The 22084-nt window shown below is 45.4% G+C and overlaps 2 protein-coding genes and 1 pseudogene across 8 annotated transcripts in view; 1 reads left to right on the forward strand and 2 right to left on the reverse strand.

Moving 5' to 3' along the window:
• The window catches only part of LOC149453185 (uncharacterized), a 199431-nt gene that overhangs the window by 108601 nt on the left and 68746 nt on the right, over positions 1–22084 (forward strand). The window lies entirely within an intron of this gene.
• LOC149453195 (uncharacterized) lies at positions 4548–10790 on the reverse strand (annotated as a pseudogene). The gene is made up of 8 exons (XR_016314723.1): positions 10723–10790; positions 9714–9782; positions 8453–8612; positions 8243–8366; positions 8027–8124; positions 7728–7949; positions 7489–7630; positions 4548–6809 (listed from the first exon to the last, which is right to left on the reverse strand). The product of XR_016314723.1 is annotated as an uncharacterized LOC149453195 (transcript).
• LOC149453196 (uncharacterized) lies at positions 14894–21830 on the reverse strand. Of its 4 annotated transcripts, none has more exons than XR_016314677.1 (5): positions 20210–21547; positions 19921–20130; positions 19659–19800; positions 16577–18433; positions 14894–16389 (listed from the first exon to the last, which is right to left on the reverse strand). XR_016314677.1 is itself a non-coding variant. In XM_089688317.1 (5 exons), the coding sequence occupies exons 2-5, from the start codon at positions 20459–20461 to the stop codon at positions 16833–16835; spliced, it is 2205 nt and encodes a 734-aa protein (XP_089544443.1). In that variant the 5' UTR covers positions 20462–20534; positions 21748–21830; the 3' UTR covers positions 14894–16832. The 4 variants fall into 4 exon arrangements, 2 of the variants coding, with proteins under 2 accessions (XP_089544443.1, XP_089544442.1); XR_016314678.1 differs by having other exon boundaries at positions 14894–15661; positions 15810–18433; XM_089688317.1 differs by adding an exon at positions 21748–21830 and having other exon boundaries at positions 14894–18433; positions 20210–20534.

Below are 22084 nucleotides of genomic sequence, written 5' to 3' on the forward strand. Positions count from 1 at the left end.
GGAAGACAGCGAGAGGAACGCAAAAGGTAAATGAATTGACACGGGGGACTTGGCTTACTAGAAGGGGGGGATAGTACTGTGGGGGATGAAATACTATATGAGGGATGAAATACTATATGAGGGATGAAATACTATATGAGGGATGAAATACTTTATGAGGGATGAAATACTATATGGGGGATGAAATACTATATGGGGGGATGAAATACTATATGGGGGGATGAAATACTATGGGGGATGAAATACTATATGGGGGGATGAAATACTATATGGGAGATGAATTACTATGGGGGATGAAATACTATATGGGGGATGAATTACTATATGGGGGATGAATTACTATATGGGGGATGAAATACTATATGAGGGATGAAATACTATATGAGGGATGAAATACTATATGGGGGGATGAAATACTATATGAGGGATGAAATACTATATGGGGGGATGAAATACTATATGGGGGGATGAAATACTATATGGGGGATGAATTACTGTATGGGGGATGAATTACTATATGGGGGATGAATTACTATATGAGGGATGAAATACTTTATGAGGGATGAAATACTATATGAGGGATGAAATACTATATGAGGGATGAAATACTATATGGGGGGATGAAATACTATATGAGGGATGAAATACTATATGGGGGGATGAAATACTATATGAGGGATGAATTACTATATGAGGGATGAATTACTATATGAGGGATGAAATACTATATGGGGGGATGAAATACTATATGGGGGGATGAAATACTATATGAGGGATGAAATACTATATGAGGGATGAATTACTATATGAGGGATGAAATACTATATGAGGGATGAATTACTATATGGGGGGATGAAATACTATATGAGGGATGAAATACTATATGAGGGATGAAATACTATATGAGGGATGAAATACTATATGAGGGATGAATTACTATATGAGGGATGAAATACTATATGAGGGATGAATTACTATATGGGGGGATGAAATACTATATGAGGGATGAAATACTATATGGGGGGATGAAATACTATATGAGGGATGAAATACTATATGAGGGATGAATTACTATATGGGGGATGAATTACTATATGGGGGATGAAATACTATATGGGGGGATGAAATACTATATGGGGGGATGAAATACTATATGAGGGATGAAATACTATACGGGGGATGAAATACTATATGGGGGATGAAATACTATACGAGGGAAGAAATACTATACGGGGGATGAATTGCTATGGGGGATGAATTACTATATGGGGGATGAATTACTATGGGGGATGAATTACTATATGGGGGATGAATTACTATGGGGGATGAATTACTATATGGGGGATGAATTACTATATGGGGGATGAATTACTATATGGGGGATGAATTACTATGGGGGATGAATTACGATGGGGGATGAATTACTATATGGGGGATGAATTACACTATGGGGGATGAATTACTATATGGGGGATGAATTACTATGGGGGATGAATTACTATATGGGAGATGTATTTTCAGTTTTAAAAATGTGGCTCTCAAAATAAATTTCAATCATGGTTTTGGCGAGATTTGGCTCAGTTGAAAAAAAAGGTTGCCCACCACTGCTCTATATAGATCCTTAAATCACTAGAGGGGTCACCGGCAGGAGGAAGGAGGTCCCGATTCCTCTATATAGATCCTATCACTAGAGGGGTCACCGGCAGGAGGTCCTAATTCCTCTATATAGATCTTTATATCACTAGAGGGGTCACCGGCAGGAGGAAGGAGGTCCCGATTCCTCTATATAGATCTTTATATCAGTAGAGGGGTCATTGGCAGGAGGAAGGAGGTCCCGATTCCTTTATATAGATCTTTATATCACTAGAGAGGTCACCGGTAGGAGATCCTGATTCCTCTATATAGATCTTTATATCACTAGAGGGGTCAACGGCGGGAGGAAGGAGGTCCTGATTCCTCTATATAGATCCTTAAATCACTAGAGGAGTCACCGGCGGAAGGAAGGAGGTCCCGATTCCTCTATATAGATCCTTAAATCACTAGAGGGGTCACCGGCAGAAGGAAGGAGGTCCCGATTCCTCTATATAGATCTTTATATCAGTAGATGGGTCATTGGCAGGAGGAAGGAGGTCCTTGATCCTAAATATAGATCTTTATATCACTAGAAGGGTCACCGGCAGGAGGTCCCGATTCCTCTATATAGATCTTTATATCACTAGAGGGGTCACCGGCAGGAGGAAGGAGGTCCCGATTCCTCTATATATATCTTTATATCAGTAGGGGGGTCACCGACAGGAGGAAGGAGGTCTCGATTCCTCTATATAGATCTTTATGTTGCAAAAGCGCGCATCAGAGATGGACACGGTTCAACCATTTTGGTTTCAACCTCCATCTTGGCGAAGAAATTAACCATCCTGAAATATATTTTCCCTCATCCTCCCCCCTTTCCTCTCTGTTCAGCCACATGGACATCTGGTTGTGGGTCACTGGCAGGCTAGAGCAGCAGGGGGCCCAGAGTTACAAAGCCCCCAAGAGAGACAGAGCCTCTCTGCCCAATTTCTCACCTCGTAACAGAGATAAGGCAGCTTTTCCAGGAATTGAAAGAGGTTTTAATCTCATAAAACCTAGCAGCGTAGGTGACAGAATTAAATGAACATTCCTCAAATCAATTTTTATCCTATGTCTCATATCTTGAAATATGAGAGACATACATAAAAGCCAGGCATATCATCGGATGGATGATGAGCAGGCAAATCGTTTAATAGGTCACTCAACTTGTTTTGCACGCTCAGGGAAGCAGAAACAGATCTCGTTAACCGTGCAGCATATAATTTCATAATTCATATCTAAATAATCCTCAGACTTGTCTGTGTAATAATATACCCACGAGGGGACTATCGCTCATGCAGCTGAGAAGTTATAGACCAGTTATAGACCAGAATATGAAAGATGTTGGTTCTAATTTAGGGTTCTGCCTGACGATCCCTCCCTAAACAGAGTGTTGGTCAGTTACTCAGAGCCACCCCCCTGCTGGGACATTTTAAAAACAGGCTAGCAGGCATCAGTGAGTGAGTTAGAGACATCTCCCATTTTTCCATTGTAACAGTGGGAGATCAAAGCACCATTCTGCTCTAAAAAACTTGGATCTGCTTACATCAAAGGCTTACTGGCAAGTAACTTAACCCTTTAACTTCTCTCTGTTATCTCTTTGATGGGCTATGCTGTTTCCTGTATATGTATATATATATATATCTTCATTACATCTTCTCTGTAAATATTTTTATTGCACCTGTTTGACCCTTTTAGTAATAAATCTCTCTTTCTGAAAGTGTTGAACTGTTTCTATAACTCTTAATTGCAATTTTACGAATCCCTGCCTTTAAAGAGACGCTACTGTTTGTTTAACTCTCTGTATAACCAGCCTGTGTCAATGACCGGGTTATGCGGACAATTTATTTCAATTATTATAGTGTTCTAGCGATATTGCGAGTTTCCTCTTTCTCTGATCAAAAAGGAGGTGGTGGCAGTGTGGAGGGTTAGTTGCATAATTAACCCGACCCAGTAACAATCGCTCAGGCTGACGGCACATCGATCGGTTGTCCATTAGCTGGTAAGTCGTTGTGCAGGGTGCAGCTGGGTGTGGCATTGTTACGCACTTCAGATAGCGGTTTTAGATCGGCCAGTCCTTCGGTCACGAGTTTGGTGAGAAGGTCTGGGGTCTGACGCCGCGATCGTAACATATTGGACGTCGCGATCGTGAGATTGTCGCATGTTGGTGGTGGCGATCTTGCGATCCGTGACACTTTATATCACTAGAGGGGTCACCGGTGGGAGGAAGGAGGTTCTGATTCCTCTATATAGATCTTTATGTCACTAGAGGGGTCACCGGCGGGAGGAAGGAGGTCCTGATTCCTCTATATAGATCTTTATGTCACTAGAGGGGTCACCGGCAGGAGGAAGGAGGTCCCGATTCCTCTATATAGATCTTTATATCACTAGGGGTCACCGGCGGGAGGAAGGAGGTCCCGATTCCTCTATATAGATCTTTATATCACTAGAGGGGCCACCGGCAGGAGGAAGGAGGTCCTGATTCCTCTATATGGATTATTTGGCCTTTTTTTTTTTTTTTGGCGTCGCTCAGTAACGTTTCTATTTATTACTCTGGAGAGTGGCTTGGAGCAGTCAGGGAACCATCTGTGGTCGGGTGGGCAGATATCACCCGTGGTCAGATATCATCCGTGGTCAGATATCACCTGTGCTCGGGTGGGCAGATATCACCCGTGGTTGGGTGGGCAGATATCTCCTGTGGTTGGGTGGACAGATATCTCCTGTGGTTGGGTGGACAGATATCACCTGTGGTCGGGTAGACAGATATCACCTGTGGTCGGGTGGGCAGATATCTCCTGTGGTCAGATGTCACCTGTGGTCGGGTGGACAGATATCACCCGTGGTCGGGTGGGCAGATATCACCCGTGGTCGGGTGGGCAGATATCACCCTTCAGAGTGCTTGACTTTAGTTGGGTTGTGGATAGATTGGCACCAGTTACTTCAGTCAAAATGTAACCTTTACTTCCCACCATAAAAAGCACAGCAAATGTTCAGACCCGGGAACTTGGTGCAGGGATGGTGGGACCCCTCTAATGGTCAAAGGAGGTGAGCAGACCTGGGAACTCAGCACAGGGATGGTGGGAACCCCTTCTAATGGGCACAGTGGGTGTAGAGACCCGGGAAGTCAGCACAAGGATGGTGGGACCTCGTCTAATGGGCACAGCAAGTGTGCAGATCCAGAAACTCGGTGCAGGGATATGGGGAACCCCTCTAATGACAAAGGAGGTGTACAAACCCGGGAACTCACACAGAGATGGTGGGACCCCCTTCTAATGGGTATACAGACCCGGGAACTTGGTATAGGCATATGGGGAACCCTTCTACTGGTCAAAGGCGATGTGCAGAGCTGGGAACTCAGCACAGGGATGCTGGGACCCCTTCGAATGAGCATAACAGGTGGAGAAACCTGAGAACTCAGCACAGAGATGGTGGGAACCCCTCATAATGGGCATAGTGGATGTAGAGACCCTGGAACTTGGTGCAGGGATATGGGGAACCCTTCTACTGGTCAAAGGCGATGTGCAGAGCTGGGAACTCAGTACAGGGATGGTGGGACCCCCTTCGAATGGGCATAACAGGTGTAGAGACCCGGGAACTCAGCACAGAAATGGTGGGAATCCCTCATAATGGGCATAGCAGGTGTAGAGACCCAGGAACTTGGTGCTGGGAAATGGGGAACCCTTCAACTGGTGAGGAGATGTGCAGAGCTGGGAACTCAGCAACGAGGAAATCCCTCATAATTGTTCACAGGAAGTGTGCAGACCTTGGGATCTCACTGTGCAAATATATTCATCACTGATTATCTATGAATGATGGTGATATCCCCATAAGTCCCGGAATGTTATCATTGGTATCACACAGGATTTATAAAGCTCCAACGCGTTTCACAATATAAAGGGCGACAGTACAGTTATAATAAATTTCAATAAAAGAGGGGGAGAAGCATCCTGCTCCTAGGAGCTTACAATCTAAAGGGAGGGCGGAATGATACAAAAGGTAATAACTGTGAAAGGGATGAGCTGATAGAGAGAGAAAATGTTCAGTTATGTTTTTCCATATGAAACATTTCCCGCATAATCAACATGGATGACGTTTTCACTTGTGTGAGTTCTTTGGTGTCTGTCTCATTTCTGGCGGGAACATTTCCCACACTGTGAACATGAATAAGGGCGCTTATCCGTGTTGAGTGCTCAGGTGTATAAGAAGTACTTTTTTTTGAGTGAAACATTTGCCGCACTCTGAACATGAAAAGGGGCGTTCGCCTGTGTGAACTCTCAGGTGTTTAAGAAGGTCTCCTTTCTGTATGAAGCGCTTTCCGCAGTCTGAACATGAATAGGGACGCTCACCCGTGTGGATTCCCTGGTGTATAGCGAGGTGTTCTTTCTGTCTAAAAGATTTCCCGCACTCTGAACAAGAATAGAGACGCTCACCCGTGTGACTTCTTTCGTGCTTCACAAGATCTCCTTTGTGGATGAAACATTTCCCGCACTCTGAACACGAATATGGACGCTCACCTGTGTGACTTTTCTGGTGTGTAACAAGTACTTGTTTTTGAGTGAAACATTTTCCACACTCTGAACATGAAAAGGGGCGTTCGCCAGTGTGAATTCTCTGATGTTTAAGAAGGTCTCCTTTCTGAATGAAACATTTCCCACACTCTGAACATGAAAAGGGACGATCGTCCATGTGAATTTTCTGATGTCTAAGAAGGTCTCCTTTCTGAATGAAAAATTTCCCGCATTCTGTACATGAATAAGAACGCTCACCTGTGTGAATTTTCTGATGCTGAAGAAGGTGCTCTTTATGAGCGAAACATTTCCCACACTGTGGACAGGAATGGGGACGCTCCCCTGTGTGACTTTTTTCGTGTCTAAGAAGTGCCCAGTTTTTTGTAAAGGATTTCCCACACTCTGAACATGAGAATGAACTCTCTCCGGTGGGAACTTCTTCATGGTTTAAAGAAGATTCATTGGGAAAAGTTGGATTTATTAAAGTATCTGTATTGTTGGATCTCGAAGTCCTGGGATGGGATTTATCAGAAGATTCCTCAGGATTAGACGGATCCACTGATCTCTCCAACTGGTCATGTCTGCGATGTCTACTATCAGTGATGGGATTTACTTCCGAAGAATGTGTGAAGCCTTCATCTTCTGGAGATAACATCTGGAGATGTTCCTCAGAGATATTCTGGACGTGTCTACCTATTAGAAACCATTTCAAAATAAATATTGTAAGTATATTTCAAATTTTGCATTCAAGATTGAACTAAATAATGAAGATGGACCTTTCATATGGTGTCCAGTATCAACTCCTCATTTGTTGGGGACATGACGTTATATTGAGGAATGGAGATGGACCTTTCATATGGTTTACAGTATCTCCTCATTTGTTGGGAACGTGACGTTATATTGAGGAAAGGAGATGGACCTTCCATATGGTGTACAGTATCTCCTCCTCATTTGTTGGGAACGTGACATTATATTGAGGAATGTAGATGGACCTTCCATATGGTGTCCAGTATCTCCTCCTCATTTGTTGGGAACATGACGTTATATTGAGGAATGGAGATGGACCTTTCATATGGTGTCCAGTATCTCCTCCTCATTTGTTGGGAACATGACGTTATATTGAGGAATGGAGATGGACCTTCCATATGGTGTCCTGTATCTCCTCCTCATTTGTTAGAAACATTGGTAGTGTTCATTGATTCTTTTGATGGGGACTGTTGTGGGGTGGGTACATTGATGATGTTCTTACTGCCAGCAGTTACATTTGATATAAATATATATTATCTCATTTGATGTAACAATTTTAAATACATACTTTTTACTAACAGAAATAAAATTTGAACGGTTTCTACATTTTGTGTTTATGACTTACTTGTGTCCGTATGTAGAGAAGGTTCCTCCGGTTTACATTTAATAATCATCTCCTCCTCCTCCATAGACTGCTGATCTCCACCCACCAACGTCTCTTCTTCTTGCTCTTTAACCTCAACTTTGATGTCTTTCAGTTCTTCACCCTGAACCCCAAAGATGATAGAATAGAGATGATAGAAGCTACATAGAAGAATATCCTGTCATAACTTTTTTGAGTCCTATTTGCTCAGTTTAATCTACCTGATGATGGTGAGGGATGTGATCCTCCAGGGTGGAATCCCAGGAATACAGAGGACAGGGGCATCTCTCTGGTTGGACTCTGTAAGTTGATGGCTGGATCATCATGTCCTTGGAGAGATCTTTGTGCCTATCAGAAAGCTCCTTCAGCACTCCATACTCCTCATGCTCCTCTTTATACTCTTCTTTAACAACAACAATATTATATTCCTCGAAGTTTCCACTCTGAATATATAATAAGACATTAATTGTAACCCATATGCTTGTATATAAACCATAACTAATAATAATTAATCATCTACCTGATGATGGTGAAGGATGGTGGGACCTTCCTGTGTGGAATGCCGGGAATACAGAGGATGGGGACATCTCTCTGCTGGGTTCCGATGACTGGATCCATCTGAAGGAAACACACACACACTGACTGAATCCATTGTTTCTATGTGTTTATCAGATGATGGGGGATCTAGGTGGATCCTCCATACTGCTCTCTCCTTTCCAATAAAGTCTCCTCTTACCCGGTGATGTGAGGGGCGGCTGATTGTCCATCATGACGTCCTTGTAGAGGTCCTTGTGTCCTTCTAAATACTCCCACTCCTCCATGGAGAAATAGACAGTGACACCCTGACACCTTATAGGAACCTGACACACACAATGATACAGTCACCATCCAGACACATCCCTTGTCTGTTACTGGAGAATGTCCCAGAATTCCCGGCACCACTCACCTCTCCTGTCAGCAGACCAATGATCTTCTGGGTGACTTCCAGAATCTTCTTGGCACTGGTTCCTTTTGTTGTCCAGCAGTGAGGTGGAGGCCCTGTGATGGGTGATGTTCCATGAAGACAGCTCTTTGGTGTTAATGGCTCACCGGCTATTTTCTTCACTCTTTTATAATTTTGCGTAAAAATGCAGAAAGTAAAAATTGTCACTCATGACGCCCCAGAATCCTCACATCCACCAGATCTACAGGTGGATAAATGGTTCTATATTTAGGACGTATCCGGTCTATAAACCAGAGGCTCTGGATGGACGGTTGGATAAATGGTTCTATATTTAGGACGTATCCGGTCTATAAACCAGAGGCTCTGGATGGACGGTTGGATAAATGGTTCTATATTTAGGACGTATCCTGTCTATAAACCAGAGGCCCTGGATGGACGGTTGGATAAATGGTTCTATATTTAGGACGTATCCGGTCTATAAACCAGAGGCTCCGGATGGACGGTTGGATAAATGGTTCTATATTTAGGATATCCGGTCTATAAACCAGAGGCTCTGGATGGACGGTTGGATAAATGGTTCTATATTTAGGACGTATCCGGTCTATAAACCAGAGGCTCTGGATGGACGGTTGGATTAATGGTTCTATATTTAGGACGTATCCGGTCTATAAACCAGAGGCTCTGGATGGACGGGTAGATAAATGGTTCTATATTTAGGACGTATCCGGTCTATAAACCAGAGGCTCTGGATGGACGGTTGGATAAATGGTTCTATATTTAGGACGTATCCGGTCTATAAACCAGAGGCTCTGGATGGACGGTTGGATAAATGGTTCTATATTTAGGACGTATCCGGTCTATAAACCAGAGGCTCTGGATGGACGGTTGGATAAATGGTTCTATATTTAGGATGTATCCGGTCTATAAACCGGAGGCTCCGGACGGACGGTTGGATAAATGGTTCTATATTTAGGATGTATCCGGTCTATAAACCAGAGGCTCTGGATGGACGGTTGGATAAATGGCTCTATATTTAGGCTGTATCCGGTCTATAAACCAGAGGCTCTGGATGGACGGTTGGATAAATGGCTCTATATTTAGGCCGTATCCGGTCTATAAACCAGAGGTTCTGTGTGGACGGTTGGATAAATGACTCTATATATAGGATGTATGTATGAAGGAGGAGGACGGACATGACCATGGAGGAGGAGGATGGACATGACGGGGGGTTACTGGATGTAGATATAAAATCAGATCTTATTACCTCCTCTGCTGCCACTTCCACCAATGTCTCCTCTCTTCTTCCTCCCGACTCACCTGGAACTTCCTGTTTCTACTCTTACATCACTTCCTTTTTATCCCTTTTTCCATATCCTCTCTTTGCGTTCCACTGATGATAGGAAGAATGACTTCCTTCTGGAGAATACAGTAATCGCAACCTACATTTTTCTGAACCTTGACAGCTGCTTCTTGGAACATTTTTAATTTTTTTACCTATATTACACCCGAGTTAAAAAACCAAACAATAATTTAAAAAAAGATGATCATTTAAAAAAAAAAAAAAAAATTTAAGTGTTTTTTTTTTGTTTTGTTTTTTAATTATCATCCTTTTTTAAATTATTGTTTGGCTTTTTAAAGAATAAAAACAATTAAAGTGTTTTAAAATTCATAAATAATTGAAGCTAAAGAAAGAAAAACATTAACTGAAAAAAAAAAATGTAAGAAGTGTAGCGTCACGCAATATATAAAATGACTTGGGAAAGGTCTTGGACCCCGTAGTTCCTTTAGGTGGATATTTTTTGTCTTTGGTAATATTGGGTCATTGGAGGTGTATGTTAGAGTTCCAAGTGTTTTTTTTTTCGATAAAACGTCTCCAATAATATTCAATATAATTAATGTCTTTAGGAAACATTGAGGGAACATAGCGATAGACCTCTTCCAGATCTTGGTGGTTGTATCGTCCGGTACTTGACTAAGCAAATATGATATCCAGCTACAGTATAGTTGGGTTGAATGAGACACAACTTCATCTACTTCCACCAACAGAAAAAATAAATAAATATAAAAAATAAAAACCTCCATATACAGAATCCTATACCCCCTGTTGATCCAGGGGAAGGCAAAAAAAAACCTATAAAGCATGGTCCAGTCTGTTCCGATTTGCTTCTTTCTGGCACACCAGAAGACAACTGGATGTTCTCTCAAACAACAATCGTTTGTGTTGTTTCCTATGATTGTTAATAACGATTAAATATTTAATGTCTGATTTGTACCGAAGCAATGGGGAGAAATGAAAAGCAACTTTGTAGAGGGAATAAAACCTAGCAGAAAGGACGACCATGCTAAGGGGATGAGGTTGAGGAGATTCAATAAATTGTCCTCCATGGAAAAAGGGTGGCAAAGGTGATGAGACCAAAAGGTGGCCGTTGTGTATCATCATCTCTCCAAGACGTGTATTCCCATGGGCAGAGAGATCGTTCCAGATGTCATGGGCGGAGAGATCGTTCCAGATGTCATGGGCGGAGAGATCGTTCCAGATGTCATGGGCGGAGAGATCGTTCCAGATGTCATGGGCGGAGAGATCGTTCCAGATGTCATGGGCGGAGAGATCGTTCCAGATGTCATGGGCGGAGGCATCGTTCCAGAAGTCATGGGCGGAGAGATCGTTCCAGAAGTCATGGGCGGAGAGATCGTTCCAGATGTCATGAGCGGAGACATCGTTCCAGATGTCATGGGCGGAGAGATCGTTCCAGATGTCATGGGCGGAGACATCGTTCCAGATGTCATGGGCGGAGACATCGTTCCAGATGTCATGGGCGGAGACATCGTTCCAGATGTCATGGGCGGAGACATCGTTCCAGATGTTCAGTCCAAGTTCTCCTTTAGAAGTAGAAACCAGCAAAGGTGAGGACTAGAAGAACATGGGAACTGGATACATCGATGCCAATGGCAGTGGAGGAGGTGTGAAGCAGGTCTCTGAGGTGACGGCTGGGAGGTCTCCGGCTCTCCTCCCTTTGGCTCTTCTGTTACTGAATTCTCCATTTTGTTTCATATCGGCGACATCAGTGATCGATGGCTGTGACTCCGGCAGACTACTGTGCGAGCCCCAACCTCCTTTAAGAAAGCCTAAGCACCCCCCCACCCCTTTTCCCACTCAGTACCAGACCACTATCACACCTTCCCCTGGTCCTTCCAATCATTTCTGTACACCAAACCACTTAATTTCACCCCAATTCCCCTTTAACTCTTTCCACCGCGCCTGCCAACACCTTTAGTCCCTTGCGCTTGACACCATCACAACACCCTCTGCTCTCACCACCCTACTTACCGACATCTCAATCACCAACCTTGCAAGTTTTGGAGTGGTCCCAACCTCTATTAAGGTTGCATGCCTAATCACCGGCTCAACCATTTCTGTGCATCCAACCACGTCACTTGACCCCCGTTCCCCTCTTACTCTCACCGCCAACATGCCTGCCAACATCCTTAGTCACTTGTGCTTGACACCATCCCAACACCCTCTGCTCTCACCACCCTACTTGCTGACTTCTTAATCACCAACCTTGCACGTTTTGGAGCGGTCCCAACCTCTATTAAGGTTGCACGCCTAATCATCTCCCCAATCAACACCCGAAGGCTATCACACCTTCCCCCTCCGGCTCTCGCAACCATTTCTGTGCATCCAACCGTGTCACTTGACCCCTCCTTTCCCCTCTTACTCTCACCACCACTGTGCCTGCCAACACCTTTATTCCTTTGCATTTTACACCATCTCAACACCCACTGCTCTCACTGCCGCACCTTCCAACACCTTTAGTCCCTTGCACTTGACACCCTCCTAACATCCTCTGCTCTCACCATCCTACTTGCCAATATCCCAATCACCCCCATCCCAAACCCTTACAAGTTTTGGAACGGCCACAGTCTCCGTTAAGGTAGCATGCCTAATCACCTCCCCACTCAGCACCCGGCCACTATCGCAACCCCCCTCGGGTCAACCATTTCTGTACATCCAACCACGTCACTTGACCCCCGTTCCCCTCTTACTCTCACCACCACCGGGCCTGCCAACACCTTTAGTCCTTTGCGCTTGACACCATCTCAACATCCTCTGCTTTCACCACCGCGCCTGCCAACACCTTTAGTCCCTTGCGCTTGACACCATCTCAACATCCTCTGCTCTCACCACCCTGCCTGCCAACACCTTTAGTCCCTTGTTTTTGACACCATCTCAACACCCTCTGCTTTCACCACCGCGCCAGCCAGCACCTTTAGTCCCTTGCACTTGACACCACCTCAACACCCTCTGCTCTCACCACCCTACTTACCGACATCTCAGTCACCAACCTTGCACGTTTTGGAGCGGTCCCAACCTCTTTTAAGGTTGCATGCCTAATCATCTCTCCAATCAACACCCAACAGCTATCACACCTTTCCCCTCCGGGTCTCGCAACCATTTCTGTGCATCCAACCGTGTCACTTGACCCCGTTCCCCTCTTACTCTCACCACCACCACGTTTGTCAACACCTTTATTCCTTTGCGCTTGACACCATCTCAACACCCTCTGATCTCACTGCCGCACCTGCCAACACCTTTAGTCCCTTGCACTTGACACCCTCCTAACATTCTCTGCTCTCACCACCCTACTTGCCGACATCCCAATCACCCCCATCCCAAACACTTACAAGTTTTGGAACAGCCGCAGCCTCTATTAAGGTTGCATGCCTAATCACCTCCCCACTCAGCACCCGACCGCTATTGCAACCTCCCCTCCCCGGCTCAACCATTTCTGTTCATCCACCCACGTCACTTGACCCCCGTTACCCTCTTACTCTCACCACCAACGTGCCTGCCAACATCCTTAGTCCCTTGCACCTGACACCATCCCAACACCTGCTCTCACCACCCAACTTGCCGACATCTCAATCACCAACCTTGCACGTTTTGGAGCGGTCCAAATCTCTATTAAGGTTGCATGCCTAATCATCTCCCCAATCAACACCCAACGGTTATCACACCTTCCCCCTCCGGCTCTCGCAACCATTTCTGTGCATCCAACCACGTCACTTGACCCCCCGTTCCCCTCTTTCTCTCACCACTGTGTCTGCCAACACCTTTAGTCCCTTGCGCTTGACACCATCACAACACCCTCTGCTCTCACCACCGAGCCTGCCAACATCTTTAGTCCCTTGCACTTGACACCATCTCAACACCCTCTGCTCTCACCAAGGTGCCTGCCAGCACCTTTAGTCTCTTGCACCTGACACCATCCCAACACCCTCTGCTCTCAACACCCTACTTACCGACATCTCAATCACCAACTTTGCAAGTTTTGGAGCGGTCCCAACCTCTGTTATGCCTAATCACCTTCCCACTAAGCACCGACCACTATCACACCTTCCCCCTCCGGCTCTCGCAACCATTTCTATGCATCCAACCAGGTTACTTAACCCCCGTTCTTACTCTCACCATCATCGCACCTGCCAACACCTTTAGTCCCTTGCACTTGACACCATCCAAACACCCTCTGCTCTCACCACCCTACTTGCTGACATCTCAATCACCAACTTTGCGAGTTTTGGAGCGGTCCCAACCTCTATTAAGGTTGCATGCCTAATCACCTCATCAATCAACATCCAATGTTTAACACACCTTAGTCCCTTGCGCTTGACACCATTGCAACACCCTCTGCTCTCACTGCCTCACCTGCCAACACCTTTAGTCCCTTGCACTTGACACCCTCTTAACATCCTCTGCTCTCACCATCCTACTTGCCGACATCCCAATCACCCCCATCCCAAACCCTTACCAGCCTCTATTAAGGTTGCATGCCTAATCACCTCCCCACTCAGCACCCGACCGCTATTGCAACACCCCCCCCCCCCCCGGCTCAACCATTTCTGTGCATCCAACCATGTCACTTGACCCCCATTCCCGTCTTACTCTCACCACCACTGTGCCTGACAACACCTTTAGTCCCTTTCACTTGACACCATCTCAACACCCTCTGCTCTCTCCACCGAGCCTGCCTACACCTTTAGTCCCTTGTGCTTGACACCATCCCAACACCCTCTGCTCTCACCACCCTACTTGCCAACATCTCAATCACCAACCTTGCACGTTTTGGAGTGGTCCCAACCTCTATTAAGGTTGTACGCCTAATCATCTCCCCAATAAGCACCCGAATGCTATCACGCCTTCCCCCTCCAGCTCTTGCAACCATTTCTGTGCATCCAACCACGTCACTTGACCCCCGTTCCCCTCTTACTCTCACCACTGTGCCTACCAACATGTTTAGTCCCTTGCACTTGACACCATCTCAACACCCTCTGCTCTCACCGCCGCATTTACTAACATCCCAATCACCCCCATCCCCCAACCTTGCCCGTTTTGGTGCATGCACACTTTTGCTCGCTATAAAAAAGGAGACTCGGAACAAAATATCGCAAGGGTTAGAACTTTTCTTTTTTTTATTTTAGAGGATCAAAACAAATGACTAACACAAATAAATCAACTTTATTAACAAGGACGTACAGCAGTCAAATACCGACTTATAGAAAGTGCCCCCCATGTACAGTATTCCCATATTTGGCCACGGGTAGTAGGACAGTACGATATGATGGAGCCGTCCGTATGAACATGGGACCAAGTCCGAGTTGTATGTTTACAGGACCATATTATTATGATGTCAACATTGTAACCATCAAACCACAAAAATGTCAATGTATAATTGGCCGCCAGCAATACCCCACGGTTCACGTAGCGCACTCTTTGGGCCTCTACCCCCCTTTGGCAAAGAGAATCTTGAGTTTGGGAGATCTTAGACTAAGCTTGGAATGTCACTCAACACCAGGGATTCCATTCCCATGTTCCACGGGTGATGGGGTTGCAGGACGTCCGTACGCCTATCCAGAGTGCAGTCAATAGGGAAAATGCCAACCTCCCAACCAGCCACCACAACCTGTGTATGAGCAGGGGCGTAGATGCCATGATGCAAACAAGGCGTCCACCTTAGACGGCATTTTCCCCCCAGAAGAAGGGATGGTGGTTCTTCTGGGCACCAAGGCTGGGCAGCAGAGTGGAGTTGAAGGGAGCGCCACCCCCCGGTTAGAAGGGATGGTGGTTCTTCTGGGCACCAAGGCTGGGCAGCAGAGTGGAGTTGAAGGGAGCGCCACCCCCCTGTTAAAAGGGATGGTGGTTCTTCTGGGCACCTGGGCTGGGCAGCAGAGTGGAGTTGAAGGGAGCGCCACCCCCCTGTTAGAAGGGATGGTGGTTCTTCTGGGCACCAGGGCTGGGCAGCAGAGTGGAGTTGAAGGGAGCGCCACCCCCGTTAGAAGGGATGGTGGTTCTTCTGGGCACCAGGGCTGGGCAGCAGAGCGGAGTGAAGGGAGCGCTGCCCTCTGGAAGAAGAGATGGTGGTTCTCCTGGGCACCAGGGCTGGGCGGTAGAGTGGAGTGAGGGGAGCGCCACCCTCCGGAAGAAGGGATTCCAGTTCTCCTAGGCACAGGGGATGAGCGGTAGAGTGGAGTGAGGGGAGCGCCGCCCTCTGGAAGAAGGGACGCTGGTTCTCCTGGGCACAGGGGCTGGGTGGCAGAGAGGAGTGAGGGGAATGTGTGTAGGAAGATAGCCAGGACCTGTGGTGGGCAAATCCCACCACTGGAGCCTCCAAGCATTAGAAGAAGCCCCAGGAGATCCAGGCTACCAAACTGGGGCTGAGCGGTGGAGCAGAGAGAGGGGAGCGCCGCACTCCGGGAAGAAGGGATGGTGGTTCTCCTGGGCACCAGGGCTGGGTGGTAGAGTGGAGTGAAGGGAGCGCTGCCCTCTGGAAGAAGGGATGATGGTTCTCCTGGGCACCAGGACTGGGTGGTAGAGCAGAGTGAGGGGAATGTGTGTAGGAAGATAGCCAGGACCTGTGGTGGGCAGATCCCACCACTGGAGCCTCCGAGCATTAGAAGAAGCCCCAGGAGATCCAGGCTACCAAACTGGGGCTGAGCGGTGGAGCAGAGAGAGGGGAGCGCCGCACTCCGGGAAGAAGGGATGGTGGTTCTCCTGGGCACCAGGGCTGGGTGGTAGAGTGGAGTGAAGGGAGCGCTGCCCTCTGGAAGAAGGGATCCCACCACTGGAGCCTCCGAGCATTAGAAGAAGCCCCAGGAGATCCAGGCTACCAAACTCCACGCAGAAATGAAGCATCATCTACTTTGATCGATCATATTGAACATGGAGCTGCTTTTAGAAACTAAACATTTTTCACTTAATGGTGGAGCTGATGTCTAATTAGATTTCCTTTGTACCCAAAACATTTCCCGCACACTGAACATGAAAAACGCCCCCTTATGGGTGCAGCTTAGAGGTTGGTAGCACACGGAGTAGGAAAAAGAAGACCTAGCGCGTGTGAATTCTCTGGTGTACAACAAGTGCTCCTTTCTCAATGAAACATTTCCCGCACTCTGAGCATAAATAAGGACGCTCACCCGTGTGAATTCTCTGGTGTGTGCGAAGTATTCCTTTCTCATTGAAACTTTTCCCGCACTCTGAACACGAATAAGGACGCTCGCCTGTATGAATTCTCTGATGTTTATTAAGCTTGCCCTTCTCAGCGAAGCATTTCCCGCACTCTGAGCATGAATAAGGACGTTCACCAGTGTGAGTTCTCTGGTGTATATTAAGGCTTCCTTTCGCAGCAAAACATTTCCCGCACTCTGAACACGAATAAGGACGCTCACCAGTGTGAGTTCTTTGGTGTATAAGAAGGGCTCCTTTCATTAGGAAACATTTCCCGCAAAATGAACATGAGAAAGGGCGTTCACCACTGTGAATTCTCTGGTGTTTAAGAAGCTGCCCCCGCTTAATAAAACATTTCCCACACTCTGTACATGAGAAAGGAAGTGCACCTGTGTGACTTATCTGATGTTTAAGAAGCTGTCCTTTCTTAGTGAAACACTTCCCGCACTCTGAACATGAAAAAGAAAGTTCAGTCGTGTGACGTGTCTGGTGTGTAAGAAGGTCTCCTTTTTTAATGAAACATTTCCCGCACTCTGAACATGAATAAGGACGCTCACCTGTGTGAATTCTCTCGTGTACAACAAGTGAACTTTTCACACTGAAACATTTCCCACACACTGAACATGAATATGGACGCTCACCCGTATGAATTCTCTGGTGTATTACAACCGCAGTTTTCATTAGGAAACCTTTTCCGCACACTGAACACGAATAAGGACGCTCGCCTGTGTGACATTTTTGGTGTATTACAAGGCTCCCTTTCTCAGTGAAACATTTTCCGCACTCTGAACATGAATAAGGACGCTCACCTGTATGAATTCTCTGGTGTTTAACAAGGTTTACTTTGTGAGTGAAACATTTTCCGCACTCTGAACATGGATAAGGACGCTCACCCGTGTGACATCTCTGGTGTAGAGAAAGTTTTCCCTTATCAATGAAACATTTCCCGCACTCTGAACACGAGAAAGGACGCTCACCCGTGTGACGTCGCTGATGTATAATAAGTTTTGCTTTCTCAACAAAAAACTTCCCGCACTCCAAACACGAGAAACGACGCTTTTCCTGCTTCTCTGTGTGAATTTTTTGGTGGTTAATTAAGTGTCCTTTCCGAATGAAGCTCCTCCCACACTCGGAACATAAGTGGGGACCCTCGTGTTCGTGAACCTTTTGGTGCCTAATAAGTGATCTGTTTTCACTGAACGATTTCCCACACTTTGAACATGTCAATGAACTCTCTCCTGTAGGAACTCCTTTATGGCTTTGAGAAGATTTCTGGGGATTAGATGGTCCTGTTGATCCGTCCAAAGAGTGAGATTCCAGATGTATCTCTAGAGTAACAGCATGTGATCCGGCAGGAGGTTCTGTAGGATTGGAGGAATCAGTTGTCCTCTGCAGATGGTTAGGTCTGTGTTGTATATTTCGATTAGTACAGTTTACTTCTTGAGAATATTGAGGGTCTCCATTGTCTTCCGCTTTATAATCTGGAGATAAAATGGGAAATATTGAGGAATGGAGATGGACCTTTCATATGGTGTCCAGTATCTCCTCATTTGTTGGGAACATGACGTTATATTGAGGAATGGAGATGGACCTTTCATATGGTGTCCAGTATCTCCTCCTCATTTGTTGGGAACATGACGTTATATTGAGGAATGGAGATGGACCTTTCATATGGTGTCCAGTATCTCATTTGTTGGGAACATGACGTTATATTGAGGAATGGAGATGGACCTTTCATATGGTGTCCAGTATCTCCTCCTCATTTGTTAGGAACATGACGTTATATTGAGGAATGGAGATGGACCTTTCATATGGTGTCCAGTATCTCCTCCTCATTTGTTGGGAACATGACATTATATTGAGGAATGGAGATGGACCTTTCATATGGTGTCCAGTATCTCCTCCTCATTTGTTGGGAACATGACATTATATTGAGGAATGGAGATGGACCTTTCATATGGTGTCCAGTATCTCCTCCTCATTTGTTGGGAACATGACATTATATTGAGGAATGGAGATGGACCTTCCATATGGTGTCCAGTATCTCAAAGTCATTTGTTGGGTATACTGTATATGGTAGAGTGATAAATACAAAAGTTACCTTCTTCTGATAATATTTGGAGATTTGTGTACCCTGTGGAGCACAATACCTTCACCTCATATGTGCTGGTGGGGTAGGTACATCAATGATGTTCTTCCTCTGAACAGTTAGGGTTCCCTACTCCTTCCCTTTCTGAGGCATTTGGAGTTTTCTATCTTGAACTAAGAGAGCGTGTAATTGGAGGAGAAGTTTAACCTGTGTATATGAAAAATGTTCTTTGCTGTAAAATGAGAGAAAGTCTTCTACAGGAACCTGATCTTGTATGGTATTGCAAAAAGTGGCCAGATGTGTTTCTAAATGCCATATATATAAATGGCTAATAATATTTATAGGAGATGACCTGGTAGAATTTTGAACCAAAGAGGTGTCTGGTTGCCAATTTTGACCAGGAAATAATTTGATCCTTACTGAAGAAAGTTTGGCCAAGCTTTGTATGGGTGTTCTGTCTTCATCTGGATAAATGCTAGGTGGGTCTGGCTAAACTTGATAGACATATACGGTATATTTTTCTTTGTAACCCATGTAACAATGTAACTGTATACTTGTAAATCAGAGAAGTAAAATGAAATAGTGAAATGTTTCTATATTTAGTGTTTATGACTTACCTGTGTCCGTATGTAGAGAAGGTTCCTCCGGTTTACATTTAATAATCATCTCCCCCTCCTCCATAGACTGCTGATCTCCACCCACCAACGTCTCTTCTTCTTCCTCTTTGACCTCAACTTTGATGTCTTTCAGATCTTCACCCTAAACCCCAAAGGTGAAAGAAGAGATTTGTAAAAAAAAAACCAAAATAAAACAAGAGATTAGACAAAAGAGTGTCATCTCGTGAGTTAGAAACATTTTTGGACGTTCAGTCCCACCTACCTGATGATGGTGAGGGATGGTGTGATCTTCCTGTGTGGAATCCCGGGAATACAGAGGACGGGGACATCTCTCTGGTGAGTTAATGTTGCTAAGTAGATTCATCATGACATCCTTGAGACCTTCTGAACTCTCCTCCATCAAACCATACTCTTCATCGTCTCTTTTAAACTCTTCTTTAACAACAATATTATAATCTCTGAGGCTTCCATCCTGAATATATATTAAGACATCGATTGAAACAAACATGCTGTCTATAAATCATAACTACATCTGTCTCTTAATCATCTACCTGATGATGGTGAGGGATGGTGGGATCTTCTTGTTTGGAATCCCGGGAAAACAGAGGACGGGGACATCTCTCTGGTGGGTTCCCATGACTGGATCCATCTACCTGATGATGGTGGGGGATGGTGTGACCTTCCTGCGTGGAATCCCAGGAATACAGAGGACGGGGACATATCTTTGCTGTGTTTCTGTTACTTGATGGCTCCATCATGATGTTCTTGCAGAGATCCTTGTGTCCTTCAGAAAGCTGCTCCATCAAAGCATACTCATCATCCTCATCTTTATAGCTCTTCTATAACAGCAATATTATAATCCCCGAAGTTTCAACTCTAAATATATAATGAAACATTAGTTGTAACAAACACGTTGTGTATAAACCATGACCAATAGTGATTGTTCCTCATCTTCATGATCTGTAGTTCCACTCTGGATTCATAAATGCCGGATAAATGGTTCTATATTTAGGACGTATCCGGTCTATAAACCAGAGGCTCCGGATGGACGGTTGGATAAATGGTTCTATATTTAGGACGTATCCGGTCTATAAACCGGAGGCTCCGGATGGACGGTTGGATAAATGGTTCTATATTTAGGACGTATCCGGTCTATAAACCGGAGGCTCCGGATGGACGGTTGGATAAATGGTTCTATATTTAGGACGTATCCGGTCTATAAACCGGAGGCTCCGGATGGACGGTTGGATAAATGGTTCTATATTTAGGACGTATCCGGTCTATAAACCGGAGGCTCCGGATGGACGGTTGGATAAATGGCTCTATATTTAGGACGTATCCGGTCTATAAACCGGAGGCTCCGGATGGACGGTTGGATAAATGGCTCTATATTTAGGACGTATCCGGTCTATAAACCGGAGGCTCCGGATGGACGGTTGGATAAATGGCTCTATATTTAGGACGTATCCGGTCTATAAACCGGAGGCTCCGGATGGACGGTTGGATAAATGGTTCTATATTTAGGACGTATCCGGTCTATAAACCGGAGGCTCCGGATGGACGGTTGGATAAATGGCTCTATATTTAGGACGTATCCGGTCTATAAACCGGAGGCTCCGGATGGACGACTGGATAAATGGCTCTATATTTAGGACGTATCCGGTCTATAAACCGGAGGCTCCGGATGGACGGTTGGATAAATGGCTCTATATTTAGGACGTATCCGGTCTATAAACCGGAGGCTCCGGATGGACGGTTGGATAAATGGTTCTATATGTAGGACGTATCCGGTCTATAAACCAGAGGCTCCGGATGGACGGTTGGATAAATGGTTCTATATTTAGGACGTATCCGGTCTATAAACCAGAGGCTCCGGATGGACGGTTGGATAAATGGTTCTATATTTAGGACGTATCCGGTCTATAAACCAGAGGCTCCGGATGGACGGTTGGATAAATGGTTCTATATTTAGGACGTATCCGGTCTATAAACCAGAGGCTCTGGGTGTTAGTGACTATGGAGGAAGAGGACGGACATGACGGGGGGGGGGGGGGTTACTGGGTGTAAATAGAAAATAATATCTTATTACCTCCTGTGTTGCCAGGATTAGTAATGTCTCCTGTCTATTCACCTTTTGTTCAGAACTTCCTGTGTGCACCGGGTATCACTTTCCGCCCTGCACTCTGCTAACAATGAGTGAAGTCACCACCTAGTGGAAAATGTAAAAACTACAGCCTACCTTGTTTGCTTTGACTTTGCTTCTTCCATTTTTTTCGATATACCTTGCTAGACTTAAAACACAAAACACTAAAACCAAATATTCTCAACCAGAAATACTGTATAAAAATGCAAGCTGCACTCTAATAGTTAGTTCTAATACCAGTGTTTCCTAGCGGAGAAGATTCCTGGAGCTCTTCGTGTTTCCT

Source organism: Staurois parvus, unplaced genomic scaffold (genome assembly GCF_062004578.1).
Source record: "Staurois parvus isolate SC_StPar_1 unplaced genomic scaffold, SC_StPar_1.0 ptg000449l, whole genome shotgun sequence".
Lineage (NCBI taxonomy): Eukaryota > Metazoa > Chordata > Amphibia > Anura > Ranidae > Staurois > Staurois parvus.